Raw genomic sequence first — 18,116 nt, forward strand, 5'->3', positions numbered from 1 at the left:
CTGTAGCTGCGACGGTGCACATGCCAATCCCGTACATACATACATACATACACACACACATTCAGCTTTATGTAGTGCCGGCGTCCCTGCCCTCTGCTAGGCAGGGACGCTGTTCCCCTCACCGCTCTGCTCCGTGCCCGGCGTCCCTCTCCCGCTCTGCTGGCAGCGCGCGCTCCTTCCCGGCCACTGTGCTTAGGGCGCGCGCGCGCTCTCCCTCCCTCTTAAAGGGGCCGCGCGCGCCGTCCTAAGGAGTCCCCGGCCAATGGCCGGAGGACTTTACCATATATAAGGCACCTCCTCCAAAATGGAGGTGCCCGAGCAATGTTGTTTGCACCTGTGTCTCACCTGTGCTTCAGCCCTCAGGTCCCGTTGCCAGTTACCTGCCAGATACCTGCCAGATTCCTGCCTGATTACTTGCTACCTGCCTGCTAGTCTGAGGTCCGACGGTCTGCCTTACTAATCCTGTCAGTCTGTCTAAGGACCAGCCTGCCCGCTCACCTGGGAGCGCACATCAGCTACCTGCCTGCTTGCCTGTGGTCCGACGGTCTGCCTTCCAACTCCTGTCAGTCTGTCTATGGACCAGCTTGCCCGCTCACCTGGGAGCGCACATCTGCTACCTGCCTGCTAGCCTACCTGGAGGCTCCGCCGTCACGTGCTGTGACCACCTGCCTGTCCAGTGACTCCTGCCCGCTCACCTGGGAGCGCTCATCTGCTACCAGTCTGCTTGCCTACCCGGAGGCTCTGCCGTCACGTGCTGTGACCACCCGCCTGTCCAGAGACTTCTGCCCGCTCACCTGGGAGCGCTCATCTGTCGCCTGTCCGCTGGTCTTCCTGGAGGCTCCGCCGTCACATGCTGTGACCACCCGTTCATCCAGAGACTCTCGCCTGCTCACCTGGGAGCTCACGTCTATCTTCAGCCGCCACAGGTCGTACCAACCCTATACCTAGAGACTGCCCCGGTCACTTGCCGTGACCTCCAGCCCGTTCACTCAGAGACTGTCCCGTTCACTCAGAGACTGTCCCGTTCACCTGCTGAGACTTCCAGCCCGTCTTCCCTGGTCGCCACCCGCTCCCTTACAAGGACCACCCCCTTGTATAGTAGCTCAGAGGTTCCGCCTCCCAGACCCGTTACACTTTATATATTAGATTAAGTTTAATCCTTCACCATCTGCTGAGGGATTCTGACTGTTTTTGGAACTAAAGAATTATTAGTTCCTATTAAGCTTATATCAATTTTCTGTGTGACAACAAAGTAGAGAACATAAAATCATACAACCCAAAAAAGAATTTTGGAAAATGAAGGGATCATTCTCTTTAGTTTCTGGCTTTAAATCCTTTCATATGTGTATGAGCACTTTTCCCCAACATCAATGAGAGAGCGCTCTGCCCTATCACTGGATAGAAAGCAAAATATAAAGTCACCTCTCACTTCCTCCTTAAGTGGTCTTCCTTTCCTTTGCACAGAGGAGCTTGGAGCATATGGCTTGTACGATCATGAATCAAACACCCTTAGAGATGTTCTGAATTAGCCCCTAGTAGGGATTGTACTGAGTATATTTGCCCACTTGGGCCCTGGGGTATTAACATTAACTTGGAGCAGTCTAGATATATTAAATACAGTATCTCTTGCCTCCTGTCTGAGTTTTGACCTGATGCCTTATGGTTGGTGTTTAGCCAGCCACCTCTGCCTCGTTGCATGGCTTGGTGTAGCTTTTTTTGCCCCGTGAGTTGACTTCATTTCGCCTTTGGCATTGTGGCTTGGATAGATTTATTCTTTTTGCCTCATGGTTTGGTTTAGTCTTTGATGTTTTCACTTTGCTTAGTTAAGCCATTTGGATCGTGGTTTGTGTTAGCCTTCCACTTTTTAACTTGGGTTAGTTTTAAGCCTGATGGCAGGATTTAGCCATTGGCCATGTGGCTTGAGTTAGTTTAGCCTCCTGGGTTTGTGTGGACCGCTGTTTCTTCATGTGGTTCTGCTCTGGCACCTCATGATTCTAGATGATTTTTATAATCTGTTATGTTTCGGTCGGACATTAATAAAGGGGTAAAGTCAGTTCTAGCTTTGGTAATATTTATGTCTGCAGAAAGTGTGGCGAGTCCAAAATAATTCCACCTTGTTGGATGTACATATTGCAACAAATCAGATAAAACTATTATAAATCCAGTCAATCCTCCTAGTCTGATGTTGTAAAATGAGCTTGTCGTTATTACGTTGGTAAATCATCAATGTCCCAGTCACTCCTACTAGTTTGGAGTTGTTAGGTGTTGACTAGGGTTGTTTTTAATTTTTTTCTATCCGATCAGTCCCTTTTGTCCTTAATGGACATGTGTATTGACTATCGCTTTGGTATCTCTCTTATTGCCAGAACACTTATCTGTCATAAATTTAAAGGGTATATCTGTGATTTTATGGAAAAACAAAAAATGTGCCAAAGCACTAACAGGTAATTGCAACTTACCTGCCTGTTGTGCACGGCACCGTTCTTCCCCGGCACAGAACAGTTACAGACTGCTCCTGCCATGGTTTCAGCTGCCTCTGCTAACGCGTCGGGACGTGACTTCCGACGTCATTCTGATTGACAGCCGGCTCCCCCAGTTAAGCAGCGGGAATCCAGCTGTCAATCAGAATGATGTCAGAAGTCTCACCCTGTCAACAACACGGAACGGAAAAGAAGCCACTGCTCTGTCGATGTGGCTGAATTCCCGGCAGGAGAGGTCTGTGACTATTCTGTGCCGGGGAAGAACAGCACTGAGCACAACCGACAGGTAGGTAGCAATTACCGTGAAGGGTTCCAAGATGGGGGACATACACCAGGAAGGTGCCCAGGATTGGAGACATACAGCAGCTGAAAGAAGTATTGAACACGTCACCAAATAACTAAGTAAATTAATTTCTAAAGGTGCTTTTAACATGAAATTCTCTTCAGATGTCCATAATAACCCCTTCAATCCACCCAGGCAAATAAATCAAACCATAGATGTCCATAAATTACGTTATGTGTAATCATGAGAAATTACACAGGGAAAAAGTATTGGACATGCTAAATGATATTTATTTAATACTTCGTACAAAAGCCTTTGTTGGTGATGGCTTCAAGATGCCACCTATATGGAGAAACTAGTCACGTGTATTTCTCAGGTGTGATTTTGGCCCATTCTTACACCCAAACACTCTTCAAATCCTTAAGGTTCTGTGGGCTCCTGTGAACTCTGAGCTTTAGTTCCTTCCACAAATTTTCTATTGGATTCAGGTCTGATAATTGACTGGGCCATTCTAACAGCTTTATTTTCTTTCTCTGAAACCAGTTGAGAGTTTTCTTGGCTGTGTGTTTGGGATTGTCTTGCTGAAATGTCCACCCTTGTTTCATCTTCATCATCCTTGTAGATGGCAGCAGATTTTTATCAAGAATGTCTCGGTACCATTGTCCATTCATCCTTCCTTCAATTATATGAAGTTTGGCAGTGCTGTGTGCTAAAAAAACAGCCCTACACCATGATGTTCTCATCTCCAATGTCACTTGTTCTTGTGTTTTTGGTGTGATATGCAGTGCATTTTGGCCTCCAAACATGATGGTATTATGGCATCCAAAGAGTTCAGTTTTGGTCTCATCTGGCCAGACTATATTCTCCTAGTATTTCACATTCTTGTCTAAATGTTGTTGAGCAAACTGTAAACACTCTTGAACATGCTTTTTGTTCAGCAATGGAGTCTTACCTGGTGAGCCTGCATACAGGCCATGGAGATTGAGTACATTAAGTACAGTTTTCTTTGAAACATTTGTACCTGCTGTAGCTCTCCACAGGTGGTCCTTGGCAATTGGACAACTCTTCTGATAATTCTTTCAGCAGCAGATGGAAGGAAGGGAGACACAGTCATTACTAGTGGGTAGGCGGAGCCCACATAGGATAGAACACCTCAGATTAAAAAAGAGTGTTGTCCGGCCCCTCCAGCTTGGGCTCCTCCTACTCCAGCTCTCCAGTCTAAAATTTGAGGTCACAGAGGATGGTCGCTGCTGGAAGCAGCTCCTCAGAAAATTTTTTTATTTTTATCGGACAGAGACTTGGACCCCCGTGGTCTTGAGGTCTCAGGGGTCTCAGCGCTGCTGGACCCCCACCCCTCCCTTGGCGGATCTGCATTACCCTTTGAGAGAGGTCCCTGCAGAACCCTGCCGGCCCCGGGGGATGAGGGATGCTTCCCTGGCGGGGACGCAAACCGCGCATCTGGGGTCACTGCGTTCTCCGCCCTGGGGGGAAGCTTGGGCACAGCGCCACAAATCCCTGGGGGTCCCTGTGGCGCTCAGCTGGGTGAGTACTCAGCATGTTAATGTGTTTTGAGTGCTTCAGCGGCTGCTGCGGCAGCCGCTGCTACATGTATTCAGGTGGTGACTTGTGTTTTTTTGTCCGCAGATGGATGCCTGCAGGACATGGAAGCGGGGCAGGAGCGGAGAGCGGAGGAGTCGCGCGCGCTTTTTTTGAAGCCGGCGGGGGGCGTGGCTTCGCGCCTTCCCGGTCTTTCGCGGGCAGGAAGCGCTCTGAGCGCGCGCTTTCTCCTGCCCCTCCTCTTCCGGCTTCTCTCTCCTCACAGCGCGGCGGCCATTACTGAACGGCTTCCATCGGGCTCCTCACTCTCCTCTCCTCCCGACAGACCGAAGGAACACTGCACAGCGGCCAGCTGGGTGAGTCGCTTCTGCCTGTCAGGGCAGAAGCTTAACCCCTCACCCCCTCAGCGCAGGGCACCTTTCTGAGGCACAATAAGGTGGCAGACTGTGCTGTCCTGCAGCTATTACCTCATATAGAGGTTCCTTTTTTTGTCTGGGGCTCGCACATCCTTTTCATTTCACAGAGGTTGTGGGGAGTCTGCGACATTAACCCCTTATTAGGCGGTTATCCCTTAATTGGGGGTCAGCTGGGGTAGCTCTCTCTTTAAGAGCTTTAACCCTTCAGCTTTCTTTTAAGAAACCACACTGTCCTACTTACTGACAGGTTTAACCTGCCATATACTGTGTGAGGGCATGTCAGATCAGGGTCCAGGAGGTGCGGACCGTCTCCCAGGTCCGCTACAGGATCGGTCTCGCGTGTCTGAGACGCAGGAGTCCTCGACGGCGTCAAGTGCAGCGGTCGGGGGTTTCGGTGATGGGGCAGTGGTCAAAATGGAGGCCCTCACTCGTTCTATTGATGGCCTGTCTGACCTTCTAGGTTATTGGGTGTCAGCTAGATCCTCTCATGGCAGGAAGCGCCACAGGCCGGTACTGCCCTCCCTGCGCAGCGACTCGGAGATCTCTGTTATGGAGGGTTCCCCTTCAAGCTCAGATGGGGAGATGTCCGATTCGGATAAGGAGGATCGGCAGGGGCACTCTGCCTCTTTTTTGGGTTGTGCAGAGGCTTTTATTGGAGCCATGAGGGAGGCGTTACAGTTTCCGGAGGAGGTAACTAGACGTCCTGGTAAGTCGGCCCGGATGTTTCAGGAGTCGCATAGGTCGCGCTTGGCATTACCATCTCTGGATGAGCTTAATGGGGCAGTGGAGAAGGAACGCCTGTGTCCAGATAAACGTTTTCAGGGGACACGGTTTTTTGAGGCACTGTATCCGTGTTCCACGGAGTTGATTGATAATTGGATTCCTTCTCCTGAAGTGGATGTCCCTTTATCCCAGCTGAGCAAATCCTCATTACTGCCTGTTAAAGGGAAGGCGAGTCTGCAGGATCCGCTGGACAGAAAAACGGAGATGGCGGCGAAATCCATCTACGAGGCTGCGGGTCATGGATTCAGAGCGGTGCTAGGATCCATGTGTGCTTGTAAAGCTTCCCTAAGCTGGTTGGACCGTCTACGGACGGCGTGGCAGGATGGATCCCCGCTATCCGAGGTAGATGGGCTTTTCAAGTTGTTGGAGGATGCGGCCCGATATGGCAGTGATGCAGGTTTGGATACCGCGTCACTGCTGTCCAGGGCGCAATCCTCGGCGGTCACAGTCAGAAGAGCACTGTGGCTCAGACAGTGGACCGGGGACGCGGTTTCCAAGCAAGGTTTGCTATCTTTAGCTTACAAGGGTGGTCAGTTATTTGGATCTGACCTCACGGAGCTGATTGTCAAGGCAAAGGCAAAAGAAGCGGCCTTACCACAGCGAAGAACTGTGGCTTCTGCGTCGGGCAGGCCTAGTGCCGGTAGTAGTCGGCGGCCCTTTCGGTCCAGGGGACGGTCCGGTCAGCCCTCTTGGGGATCGGGTCGTCCCTCTTTTTCAGGAAAAAAGGCTTCTCAGAAATCCCGCACTCCCTGGAAACAGAGCTTCCGTCAAGACAAGCGGGAAGCTGACAAAAAGCCCGCTAAGGCGGACTGACGCCAGGTTTTCTCTCGAGGGCTCTCGAGTGGGGGGTCGCCTGCTCCAATTCGAATCGACTTGGGCGTCCCGCGTTTCGGACGCCTGGGTGACGCGGGTTGTGTCAGCAGGCTACTTCATAGAGTTTCTTTCTCGACCCCCGGACAGGTTTTGCCGATCTCGCATTCCGTCAGAGCCCGAGCTAGTTGCCGCTCTACGGCAGGAGGTCGATTCCCTTCTGCAGAAGGGTGTGGTGGTACCGGTTCCGCCGGAGGACCGGGGAAGAGGGTTTTATTCAAACCTCTTTGTGGTCCCCAAAAAGGAGGACAAATTTCGCCCCATTCTGGATCTCAAAAGATTGAATCGGCATGTCCGCACCCGGAAATTCCGCATGGAGTCGCTTCGCTCGGTTGTGGCGGCCCTGTCGCAGAACGACTTTTTGGTATCAATCGACATTCGCGACGCTTATTTGCATGTTCCCGTCGGAAGGGCCCACCAACGCTTCCTTCGTTTTGCCATAGGTCAGGACCATTTCCAGTTTGTGGCCCTACCATTCGGGTTGGCCTCGGCGCCCAGAGTTTTTACAAAAATTCTGGCACCTCTCATGGCGATCCTTCGAAGACAGGGGGTTACGGTTCTTCCCTACCTGGACGACCTTTTGATTGTGGCGTCCTCAAAGGAGGAGGCGGTGACGGCTCGCAATCTATCCCTTCAGCTCCTGGAGGACTTCGGGTGGCTGGTCAATTGGAAGAAGTCGTCTCTGGAACCGTCGCAGTCAATCCTGTTTTTGGGGATGCATTTCGACACGGTACGAGCAGTGGTGTCCCTGCCTCCAGACAAGCAAGCAAGTCTTCTTCGACATGTACAGGTTATGAAGTCTTCGACAGCAATGTCCCTTCGAAGGTGTATTCGCCTTTTGGGTTTGATGGTGGCGTCAATGGAGGCACTTCCGTTTGCCCAATTTCATTCCAGGACTCTCCAAATGCTCATTCTGAACCGTTGGGATCGATCACAGGCTTCGCTGGATCGCAGTGTCATCATCTCCCACAGGGTGCGAGAGTCTCTAGAATGGTGGTTACGTCCGGAAGCGTTATCCCTGGGGAAGTCCTTCCTCCTTCCGAGGTGGTCGGTCATAACCACCGATGCCAGCCTGTCAGGCTGGGGGGGTGTCTGGAACGATCTCTGGATTCAGGGAGTATGGTCGTCGGAAGAGTCTGTCCTGCCGATCAACATCCTGGAATTGAGGGCGATTTTCCTTTGCCTCCAACACTGGACGGTCCCTTTAAACGGTCTGCCAGTCCGAGTGCAGACAGACAACGCGACGGCGGTCGCGTATATCAACCATCAAGGTGGAACGAGGAGCTCCAGGCTCATGATGGAAGTGTCTCGGATCCTGGTATGGGCCGAGGCCAAGGTGCCAGCCATCTCTGTGATTCACATTCCGGGAGTTCAGAATATCACGGCGGACTTCCTCAGTCGCGAGAAGGTGGATCCCGGAGAATGGAGTCTTCACCCAGAAATTTTTGCACAGCTGTGCTCCCGTTGGGGAACTCCTCAAGTGGATTTGATGGCATCAAGGTTCAACACCAAGTTACCGACGTTCATGTCCAGGTACAAGGACCCGAAGGCTGTGGCGGTGGATGCTCTGGTGGCTCCGTGGGACCAATTCGAGCTAATCTATGTGTTCCCGCCGATATCCTTACTTCCTCTGGTGTTGCGTCGGATCAGACTGGAAAGAGTCCCGGCTATGTTAGTAGCCCCAGACTGGCCAAGGAGGACGTGGTTCTCGACGCTGGTGTCGCTTCTGGCTGCGCCTCCACTTCCTCTCCCTCTTCGCCCGGACCTGTTAACCCAAGGGCCCGTTCGTCATCCGGACCTGAAGTCTCTGCGTTTGACGGCGTGGCTCTTGAGACCGAAATCTTGACTCGTCAAGGTTTTTCAGCCGAAGTCATTGCCACTCTGCGAGCTGCCAGGGGTCCTGCCACTACTAGGATCTATCACAAGACTTGGGAGGCCTTCTTTTCATGGTGTTCGGGTTCTTCAAGGAACCCGAGGATTTTTTCCATTCCCAATTTGTTGGCCTTTTTGCAGTATGGCCTGGACAAGGGTTTGGCAGTTAGCACTCTGAGGGGTCAGGTTTCTGCTTTGTCCTTGCTGTTTCGGAAGGCTATCGCCTCGCGTAGGGACGTTCGTTCCTTTTTTCGCGGGGTAACCCGTTAGTTTCCGCCGCGGAAGGCGCTTGTGTCCCCTTGGCGGCTCAATCTGGTCTTGGAGGCTCTTCAACATGGGCCTTTTGAGCCTATGGACTCCGTTAGCCTTTCTTTGCTTTCTTGGAAGGTTGCCTTTTTAGTGGCAGTCACCTCTTTGAGAAGGGTTTCTGAACTGGCGGCTCTTTCTTGCTCGCCTCCTTTTCTGGAGTTTCTCCCGGATCGCGTGGTGCTTCGCACACGGGGCGACTTTCTACCTAAGGTGGTGTCACAATTTCATGTTAACCAGGATATTGTGTTGCCCTCGCTCTGTCCGGAACCAAGGAATGCGAAGGAACGGGCCTTGGACTCATTGGATTTAGTGCGGGCTTTGAAGTTCTATTTGTCTATTACTCAAGGTTTTCGGAAATCGGACTCTCTGTTTGTGATTCCAGCAGGTCGTCGGCGTGGTCAACGAGCTTCCAAGGACACTATAGCTTGATGGATTCGGTCGGCCATTTTAGAGGCTTACCGACTCAAGGGCGAATCTTGTCCAATTAAGATTCGAGCTCACTCCACGAGAGCTGTGGGTTCATCGTGGGCTTTTCATCAAGGGGCCTCGGCAGCTCACCTCTGCCGGGCGGCTACCTGGCGCTCCGTCCACACTTTTACAAAGTTTTATAAGGTGGACGTCAGTGCTTCCGCTGATGCAGCCTTAGGACGTAGGGTCCTGCAGGCGGCTGTAGTTTAAGTTATCGTTAACTTGTATTTAGCGCTAGTTGCGCATTTTTCTAGGTTGTTGGGATTCTGCCTCTGTTGGCTTTTTCCCACCCTTAATTTTTGGACTGCTTTGGGACGTCCCACTAGTAATGACTGTGTCTCCCTTCCTTCCATCTGCTGCTGAAAGACGGATTTTGGTAAGACCTTACCTGTAAAATCCTTTTCAGCGAGGGAAGGAAGGGAGACACAGCTCCCTCCCATGGCAGAAGTGTGTTGTTGTGTTTTCAGATGCAGCGTGACCCTTCTCTGATAGCGATTATCTGGGCTGAGGTCGGCGCGCTAAGGCTCTGTTCCAGCATTGCCAGCTCATCGCAGTGGTCAGGTCCAGTGAGTAGTACCTGGGACTGTGTGGTTTTTCTGTTATATGCATAACCTGTCTCTTGTTTTTTCTCTGAAGTTCTTCAGAAGGGGTTATGTTGCTCCGCTGGTGATATTTGCTCTTCCTTAGCTTGTGTACGGACTGGAGAGCTGGAGTAGGAGGAGCCCAAGCTGGAGGGGCCGGACAACACTCTTTTTTAATCTGAGGTGTTCTATCCTATGTGGGCTCCGCCTACCCACTAGTAATGACTGTGTCTCCCTTCCTTCCCTCGCTGAAAAGGATTTTACAGGTAAGGTCTTACCAAAATCCGTCTTTTCACTTCTCCGTCTGAAATCTTGCAGGGAGCACCTGGTCGTGGCCTGTTTATGGTGAAATTATGTTCTTTCAACTTACGGATTATGGCCAAAACAGTCCTGACTTAAACCTTCAGTAGTTTAGAAACTCTTCTGTAACCAATGCAATTACTATATTTTGCAACAATAATGTTGCAAAGGTCTTGAAACAGCTCACACCAATATCAAACAATAAAAATATCACATAACAAGAATATCCCTACGTTGATTCTTGGGGACGGTCAGAAAAGAAAGCACACCAACAAAAGTGTATAAAAAGATATGATTTTATATCCAGAATCAAATGTCAAGCATAACATTGATAAAACAACCATTAACAAGATCATTACAATATTAAATGAAAGACACCTACATTCCATAAGTGTACGGTCATTCACATAATATCATAGTTACCAGAAAAGAACCCTTTATATCATGCCTCCTGGTTATGCCATCTGGTTGTGGCCCTCATCTTCTTGCAATATCCTCTCCTTGGTATGGCCTACCTCCCTCAGGGACAAAACTGTCAATGCAAACCTTCCTTCAGTATCTCCATCTTCCATCATCTCTCCTCCATCCATCTTTCCCCACTTATGGCCCATTTGGGTCCTTTATATTCCATTTTTGGGATTTCAGCTATAAATCTCCCCCACCAACCTGGAAGACTCTATGTCGCACCTTGTGAACAAAGAACTGTATTTATCAATGTGTTCTTTTTCTACAATATGCTTACAAAGGATAACTGCATCCTGATTATTCTTCATTCACATATTGTATTTAAATTACACAGAAACATGTTGCCTAGGTGGTATCACCCACTAATGGTGGTAATACAATGGTGGTATTCTTGTGGTCTGAGACACCTTTGTACTTGATATGGAACATCCTGATTACCATGTGTAAGGCCTTTTTACAAATTGACCAAAGGCCTAACTTTTAGCTGCAGAATACAAAATTATATATACCAATATTTCAACATCCTATATCTGTATATCTTACAAATAGCACCTTTAGAAATATATTTACTTCGAAAATTGGTGATATGTTCAATACTTATTTCATTCACTGAATATATCTAGAAGGGAACATTATGGGAGATGGTGGGTAACAAGTATATACTTATAGGATTTATAATGCTATAAGGGCCCATACATCTGACCAAGGGGAGGCGGGGATCCAAGTTTTGCATCGGGGCCCTTCGGACACTAGTTTCACCACTGTTGTTATGTTAAGCTTACCAGGTTCATTTGTTTTCATGGCTTTTGTCTCCATCAGCATAATGATCCTTTGTGTCTGTTTCTGGGTGTTCTACTGTTGATTAGATGGTTTAACAACAGTTTAATGTCTAGTTCTTTTGTTAGATCAAACCTGAACTTTCTTGACTAAGGGTCTCCAAAGTTCTCTTAGTTGAGCATTAACCTGCTCTCTTTATTACGAATTCAAGAAGATAATCAAGCATATAGATAATGAAGGTCAATGAATATTGATCCTCTTTGTTTTGACTTCTTAGATGGATTATTCATTAGCATGTCAAGTACAGCCAGTGGGAATGAAGGTTCATTTTCATTGGATCTTTGGATCAAGAGTTAATGACTTGATTAGATAATCTCTAGAGTTTTCGCAGTCTATTATCCTTAAAGATGCGTTCTTATTAGGGATGGGCGGACCCGTGGATGTTTGGGTTCTGCCGAACCTTTATAAAAAAGTTTGTTTCTGGTACCAGAAATTTATCCTGAACCCCATTCAAGTGATTGGGGGGCCTGAGAATCCGGGAGTTCACACGCTATTATCTGTTTGACAGCGTGGGAAACACCGGCTCTGACCGGCGGTAACCTTACTGAAGTCACCGCAGGTCACAGCCGCTGAGTATCGCAGACTGCTGTGAAAAGGTTACCTCCGGTCAGGTGTCAGCTGATGACTACTTCTCTCACCATTGTCCGCCTGATCTTGCTGATAGCAAAGAGAGTAGGCGACGCTGATGAGAGTATTCATCAGCCAGCGCCTGTGTATAATAAGAAATATGTCAATGAGATATATAATTAGTGCAGTGCGTGTATAGCTTACTGTACATGTATTTAGCTAAGAAATAAAAGAAAAAAAATGGCTTGGGGGTCCCCCTTATTTTTATTACCCAGCTGAGGGAAAGCAAGCAGCTGGGGGCTGGTTTTATTATTCTGGGAAGGGGGAAATGAACATGAATCTTCCCAGGCTATTAATATCAGCTCACAGCTCTCTACTTAGCTTTTACTGGTTATTAAAAAAGTGTGACACAAAAAAATGACATGGGGTCCCCCCTATTTTTAATAACCAGCAAAGAGTAAGCAGACAGCTGCAGGCTGATATTAATAGGCTGGGAAAGCTGCTTAGCCTCGGCTCTTCCCGCTTGCCCTGGTGCATTCGCAAGCAGGGTAATAGTTTTGGGGTTGATGTCAGCTGTGTAATGTCCGCTGACATTAATCCCAGGGGTTAGTAATGGAGAGGTTTCTAACCCCTTAGTCAAAATTAATAAACACATGCACATAGAAAAGTCCTTTAATTGTAAAAAGCACTCCAAAGGGGTCCACCATAAATTCATCCTACGTCCCACGACAATCCCCAACTGTGCTACATCCAGATGTAGTGCTGAGCGATGACATCCGTAATGTGACCGCTCAGCATGACAGCCGGAACACACGGACAGTAGCGTGTGACTCCGGCTGCTGCAAAAAGCGCTAACCAGGGCTGTGGAGATGGAGTCGGAGCCCATTTTGGTGGAGTCAGAGTCGGTATAAAATGGACCCACTCCGACTCCTAAAATATATAGTAAATTAGGTACAGTAATTCAATGCAGTTTGTGGGGAATATTTTTTTCATAAGAATTTGGGAAAGTTATGAAATGTCCTATAAATGTCTGTCCTATTCTTGATCTAAGGGTCTAGACTTTTAGCTGAGATTAATCTGTGCTACAGTAAATTTATCACTTAAACATGAGCCATGTATGAGGGAGTCGGAGTCATGGAGTCGGTGTCATGGAAATTGAGGAGTCGGAGGTTTGGCTTACCGAGTCCACAGCCCTGGCGCTAGCTTCAGGAAGCTTAATGTAGTTTATCGTCAATGACGTCAGCGCTCATCGCAACAGCCAGATTCACACGCTACTGTCAGTGTGTTCCAGCTGTCATGCTGAGCGGTCACATTACTGATGTCACCGCTCAGCACTGCATCCGGATGTAGCACAGTTGGGGATTGTCGTGGGATGGATTTATGGCGGACCCCTTTGGATTATTTTATTTTTTAAAGGTAATAAATGATCATGTGACCCCTGACTCCTCCCCTCCTGTGACCTCATCACAGGTCCTGTGCGCACAGAACAGCCATATATGTGGTGGCGGCTCTGCAGGTGGAGGTATGTGGAGATCCCCCATTATATAATTACATTGTTCTCTACTCCTCTTGGGGGCGCTGCAGTCACTGATACAATCTGTAGTATTTCCTATGATGGCTGCTGTTGCTCAGTGATGTTTCCTCTTGGACACAGTCCAGTCGTTCTGTCGCCGTCTCCCCGGAGCTTTCCTATTGTCCTTTTATATCCGCAGTCACACTGAGCCATTTTCACACGTCATTTCATTTTTTTTTCTACGTCATTAACAGTCCGTGTTTATTGTCAGTTTTAACAAATTTTTTTTCATCTATTTTTGTTGTATGAAGAATAAGAAATTCTTCACTGATTCTCATTAACCAGTAAAACACGAAGTGCAGGCAGATGACTCACTTGTTCTGTCCTTTTTTTTTCACGGGTCCGTTGATTTGCTTTGGCGAGTTTGATCCGCAGAACATAACAAGGTCGGACGTCTCCGGTTGTGAACTTCCTTCAGTCATGAGAACGCAGATTCGCTCAGTGGAAATAAACTGGTCGTACTGAGGAGAAAATAAATTCAGGACAAGAAAGCAGATGCTGGGTGGATCCTGGCTCAAAAGACTCTTCATCTCATTTCTTTTCAAATCTTATGAGATTAATCTTAATTATTTAGTGACCTATATTGGGCCTTGATTAAGAAAAATGTTGTGCTTTTTTTTTTAAATTTGTGCTATTTTGAGAGAACATAGGATTTTTTTTATCACTTTGTTAGTGAAAAGGGATTTTTACATTTTTGAGAATTGCGATCTTTATATTGTCACAGCTGAAAAAAAATATCTGAATGTATTTATAACTCACATGATCCCAAGCGAGAAGACATAAGATGTGCCCTGTCTGACCTCTAGATGTATGAAGACCTCAACCATATTATTGTTTTACATTGGCATCAGAGCTCTAGTAATTGTATTTTGTATGTGATATGTGTTTTACACAGACTTGTGTTCAATTTTTCTTTCCATTTAGATTTGTACAGTTTTCCTGACCCATCAAGGTTGGATATGGACAGGGACAAGATGGCAGAGAGGATATTACACCTCACCCTAGAGATCCTCTTCCAGCTTACTGGAGAGGTGAGAGATTCTGATGACGTCACATTACATCATTCTTATCTATGAGAATAACAGATGGACAGAACTGGAGAGGTGAGGACTCTGGAAATGTCTGGAGGGAGATTTATTAATGTGTCTCTCCATAACCAGGATTACACAGTAGTGAAGAAGACCTCTAGTGATCGCAGTCAGGATCCTGTGTCTGAGGGACGGGGAAGAACCCTGAGCCCAATCATGGGGCCTCCACCTCACCCCCTGATACATGAGGACTTCAATGACCAGAAGATCCTAGAACTCCCCTACAAGATGATTGAGCTCCTGACTGTAGAGGTGACACTGCTGGGAATGCTGGGACATTATACAGTAATGCTATGAAGGGATCAGGGGGGATGACGGTATAATTTTATGTGTCAGGTTCCTATAAGGTGTCAGGACGTCACCGTTTATTTCTCCATGGAGGAGTGGGAGTATTTAGAAGGACACAAATATCTGTACAAGGACTTCATGATGGAGGTTCCCCAGCCCCTCACATCACCAGGTAATAGACAGGACTAAATACACATGGCCTATAATTATCTATATTGAATTCAGTCCCTGTATGTGTTTCCTCCAGTTCTATCAAGTAAGAGGACAACACCAGAGAGATGTCCCCGTCCTCTTCTTCAACAGGACTGTAAACAAGAAGATCCCAATGTTCCTCAGGATCATCAGGTAGATGGAGAGAAGGTGTCATGAGATCTGCCCTCTGATGTGTAGACGGCTGTGAAGGTCTTGTGCTCAGTCTTGTTTTATCCACCAGTATTATATGTTTTATACTTGTGTAATGAGAACGGTGGAGATGGCAGGATTAGAGCTGATCATAGATGTGACTTTTCCATCTGTCGGTGACTTTTACAATATTTGTTTCAGGGTGAAGATCTGACCCATATTAATACTACAGAGATATATGTGAGGGGTGATGAGCAGTGTAAAGAGGAGATTCCTACATATGACTACCCAGGTGAGTAGTAACCACTAAATGCTGAGAAGTCACAGATTCTTCTCATTCGCTTTGTGGTCTGTTCGTTCTTTTTTATTGTATATTGTTTATTGTATATTTTCTCTTCTTCAGCCAAAATAGATATTATAGAGATTGTCCACTATATAAAATGCCCCAATGTATTTAAACGGTGGAGAGAAGTGTTTTTGTAAATGCCTTGCTTGTTCTTTATTGCCTGTACGTGGCGCTATTGCTGACTGCTCACAAGCATCACTTGTCCCCCAGCTGCTGCCGGCTCTGGCATCCACTGATGTCACGTCAAGTTCCAGCTGCAGTGGGACGTGACTCAGTGACGCGCTTCCCACTGATTGATGGAGGGACGGAGCGCTATTTGCCTACTGGAGTGCAGATTTTTCTAGAATAGTATGCGGACTCCATATACAGAGCCCCTAAATGCTAGAATAGCAGAAGGGGGATTCTGCTGTTCTAGCATTTAGGGGCTCTGTATATGGAGTCCGCATACTATTCTAGAAAAAAGTGACCCCATTTTGGAAATTATACCCTTTTGGGAATTTATCTACATGTGTAGTGACGATTTTGACTCCATGGGTGTTTTCCAGAAACAAGCAGCAGTAGATATTGTTGAGTGAACATTGCAAACTGCGATTGTAGTGACCAATACGTTGTAGTGACCAGTACGTTGTGCGCAGCTCAGGCTTCTGGAGTTATGCACTTGTAAATTAGGCGGGCTTTCATCGTTACAGAAATGCTAAACATGTGGATGCTAACTTCAGTTTAGGCACACTGTGGGGCTCAGAATAGAGGGGGGCATTTGGATTTGGGAATGCAGAATTTGCTCTTATTTCTTTTGGGGGCGATGAGCCATGGCACTTTTCTAGAGTCTTTGTGCAATCAGTAATGTGGAAGTCCCGATATTTCCGATAACAGATGATGGACCTGAGTGGGGTCTTGCTTTTTTTGTGGATTGAGTTGAAGCTTTTGTTGGGAACATTATACATAACATTTTGGATCACATTTATCCTGCGCTTTATGCTTATATCGGGGTTTCAATCTAAATCTCCAAGTGACGTGATTCATATGACCCACGAGCGCTCCATTCACTATAATGAGACAGCAGAGTTACTCTGGACTCCATCTGGCCTCTGTTCAGCTTTGTCCTTTTCAGAAGTGCACAAAACTGTGGGCGACGGCACTTTTATGCACACCTAATAAAAAGACTGACACCAACAGATCATAGGCCAGACGGCATCCACAGTGCCTCCATCTGCCTCATTATAGGGAATCTTCCGCCTGGGGTTCCATCTGAATCACATATTTCAGAGATTTACACGGAAACGCCGGTGTAAGCACTCAGCGCAAAGCACAGAATAAATGTGAGCCGAGCCATACTGCAATCTTTGGGAGACAGAATGAACAAATCAACAGCAGGTGAAGAATTGGTTTTATTTATTTTTTTATGCCATTCCTCGTGTGGTATAAGTGATTAGGCGACTTTATTCTTCAAGTCGGTGCGATTACAGCGATACCAGATTTATATCGAGTTTTTATGTTTGGCTGCTGTCACACACTAAAAGAGGTTTTTATTGCAAAAACTAGTTTTTGCATCGTCATATTTTGAGAGCTATAATTTTTCCATATTTCAGCCGACAGAATCATGTGACTGCTTGTTCTTTACTGGACGACGTGACGTTTTTATTGGTACCATTTTTGGGCACGTGACATGTTTTGATAATTTTCTATTCTGATTTTTGGGAGGCAGAATGAACAAAAACCAACAATTCAGGAATTGGTTTTTTTTGGTATTTTTTTTTTCATATTTTGTGTGTGGTCAAAATTGATATGGCTGCTTTATTCTTCAGGTCAGAACGATTACAGCGGTACCATATTTATAGCGTTTTTTTATGTTTTGGCGCTTTTACACAATAAAAACTATTTTATAGAAAAAATAATTATTTTTTGTCATCGCTTTATTCTGAGAGCTATAACTTTTTTATTTTTCGCTGATGGAGCTGTATGGCGGCTTGTTTTTTGCGGGACAAATTGACGTTTCCAACAGTACCATTTTTATTTACATTCGTCTTTTCGATCTTATTTTATTCCACTTTTTGCTATGCGGTATGATGATAAAGTATAATCTTTTGCCTCGTTTTTTTTTACGGTGTTCACTCAAGGAGTTAACTAGTGGGACAGTTTATAGGTCAGGTCGTTCCAGGCGCGGCAATGCCAAATATGTGAACTTTTTTTTTTCACAAAATTATTTCTTTATGAGTACAATATATTTTTATTATTATCTTGTGATTTTTTGAAAAAAATATTTTTACAATTTTTTTTGCACTTTTTTTTAAACTTTTTCTTACTTTTACACTTTGTCCCACTATGGGACTTTCACTAATTGGAGGCTGATCGCTTGTACAGCATAGGGATGCAGGAGCATTCCTATACTATACAGTCAGTGCTGCACTGACAGGCAAACTTGTTAGATCATGCACTGTTTCCTAAGTTTCCTAGCTCTGGTGACCCGGATGTCGTCATGTCGCTGGTCTCTGTTCCAAAGGCAAAGGGGCTTTCTTCCCTCTGCGTGCGCACTAAATGCCTTGATAACAGCATTAGCAGGTTAAAGTGCCAGGAGCAGTGTGGGCACCGCTCCTGGCACTGAGTGCCGTGTGTCAGCTGTCAGAATCAGCTGACACCCAGCGGCGCTCACACTTGCACAGCCTATATGAGCGCAAAATCGCTGGGACGTAT

At 46.8% G+C, this 18,116-nt stretch overlaps 2 protein-coding genes across 6 annotated transcripts in view; one reads left to right on the forward strand and one right to left on the reverse strand.

Annotated features, from left to right (window-relative positions):
- Positions 1–18,116, reverse strand: part of LOC141270572 (uncharacterized) — a 215,872-nt gene that overhangs the window by 120,762 nt on the left and 76,994 nt on the right. The gene's annotated exons all lie outside the window — the stretch shown is intronic.
- Positions 1–18,116, forward strand: part of LOC141271763 (uncharacterized) — a 46,322-nt gene that overhangs the window by 24,848 nt on the left and 3,358 nt on the right. For all 5 annotated transcript variants that reach the window (XM_073681874.1, XM_073681873.1, XM_073681877.1 and 2 more), the window contains 5 exons: positions 14,286–14,392; positions 14,522–14,701; positions 14,786–14,909; positions 14,985–15,082; positions 15,281–15,371. In XM_073681874.1, coding sequence (XP_073537975.1) covers positions 14,286–14,392; positions 14,522–14,701; positions 14,786–14,909; positions 14,985–15,082; positions 15,281–15,371 — 600 coding nt within the window. The remainder of the gene's footprint in view (positions 1–14,285; positions 14,393–14,521; positions 14,702–14,785; positions 14,910–14,984; positions 15,083–15,280; positions 15,372–18,116) is intronic.

Source organism: Phyllobates terribilis, unplaced genomic scaffold (assembly GCF_046119375.1).
Source record: "Phyllobates terribilis strain yellow unplaced genomic scaffold, ASM4611937v1 Scaffold_5__5_contigs__length_657084704, whole genome shotgun sequence".
Taxonomy (NCBI): Eukaryota; Metazoa; Chordata; class Amphibia; order Anura; family Dendrobatidae; genus Phyllobates; species Phyllobates terribilis.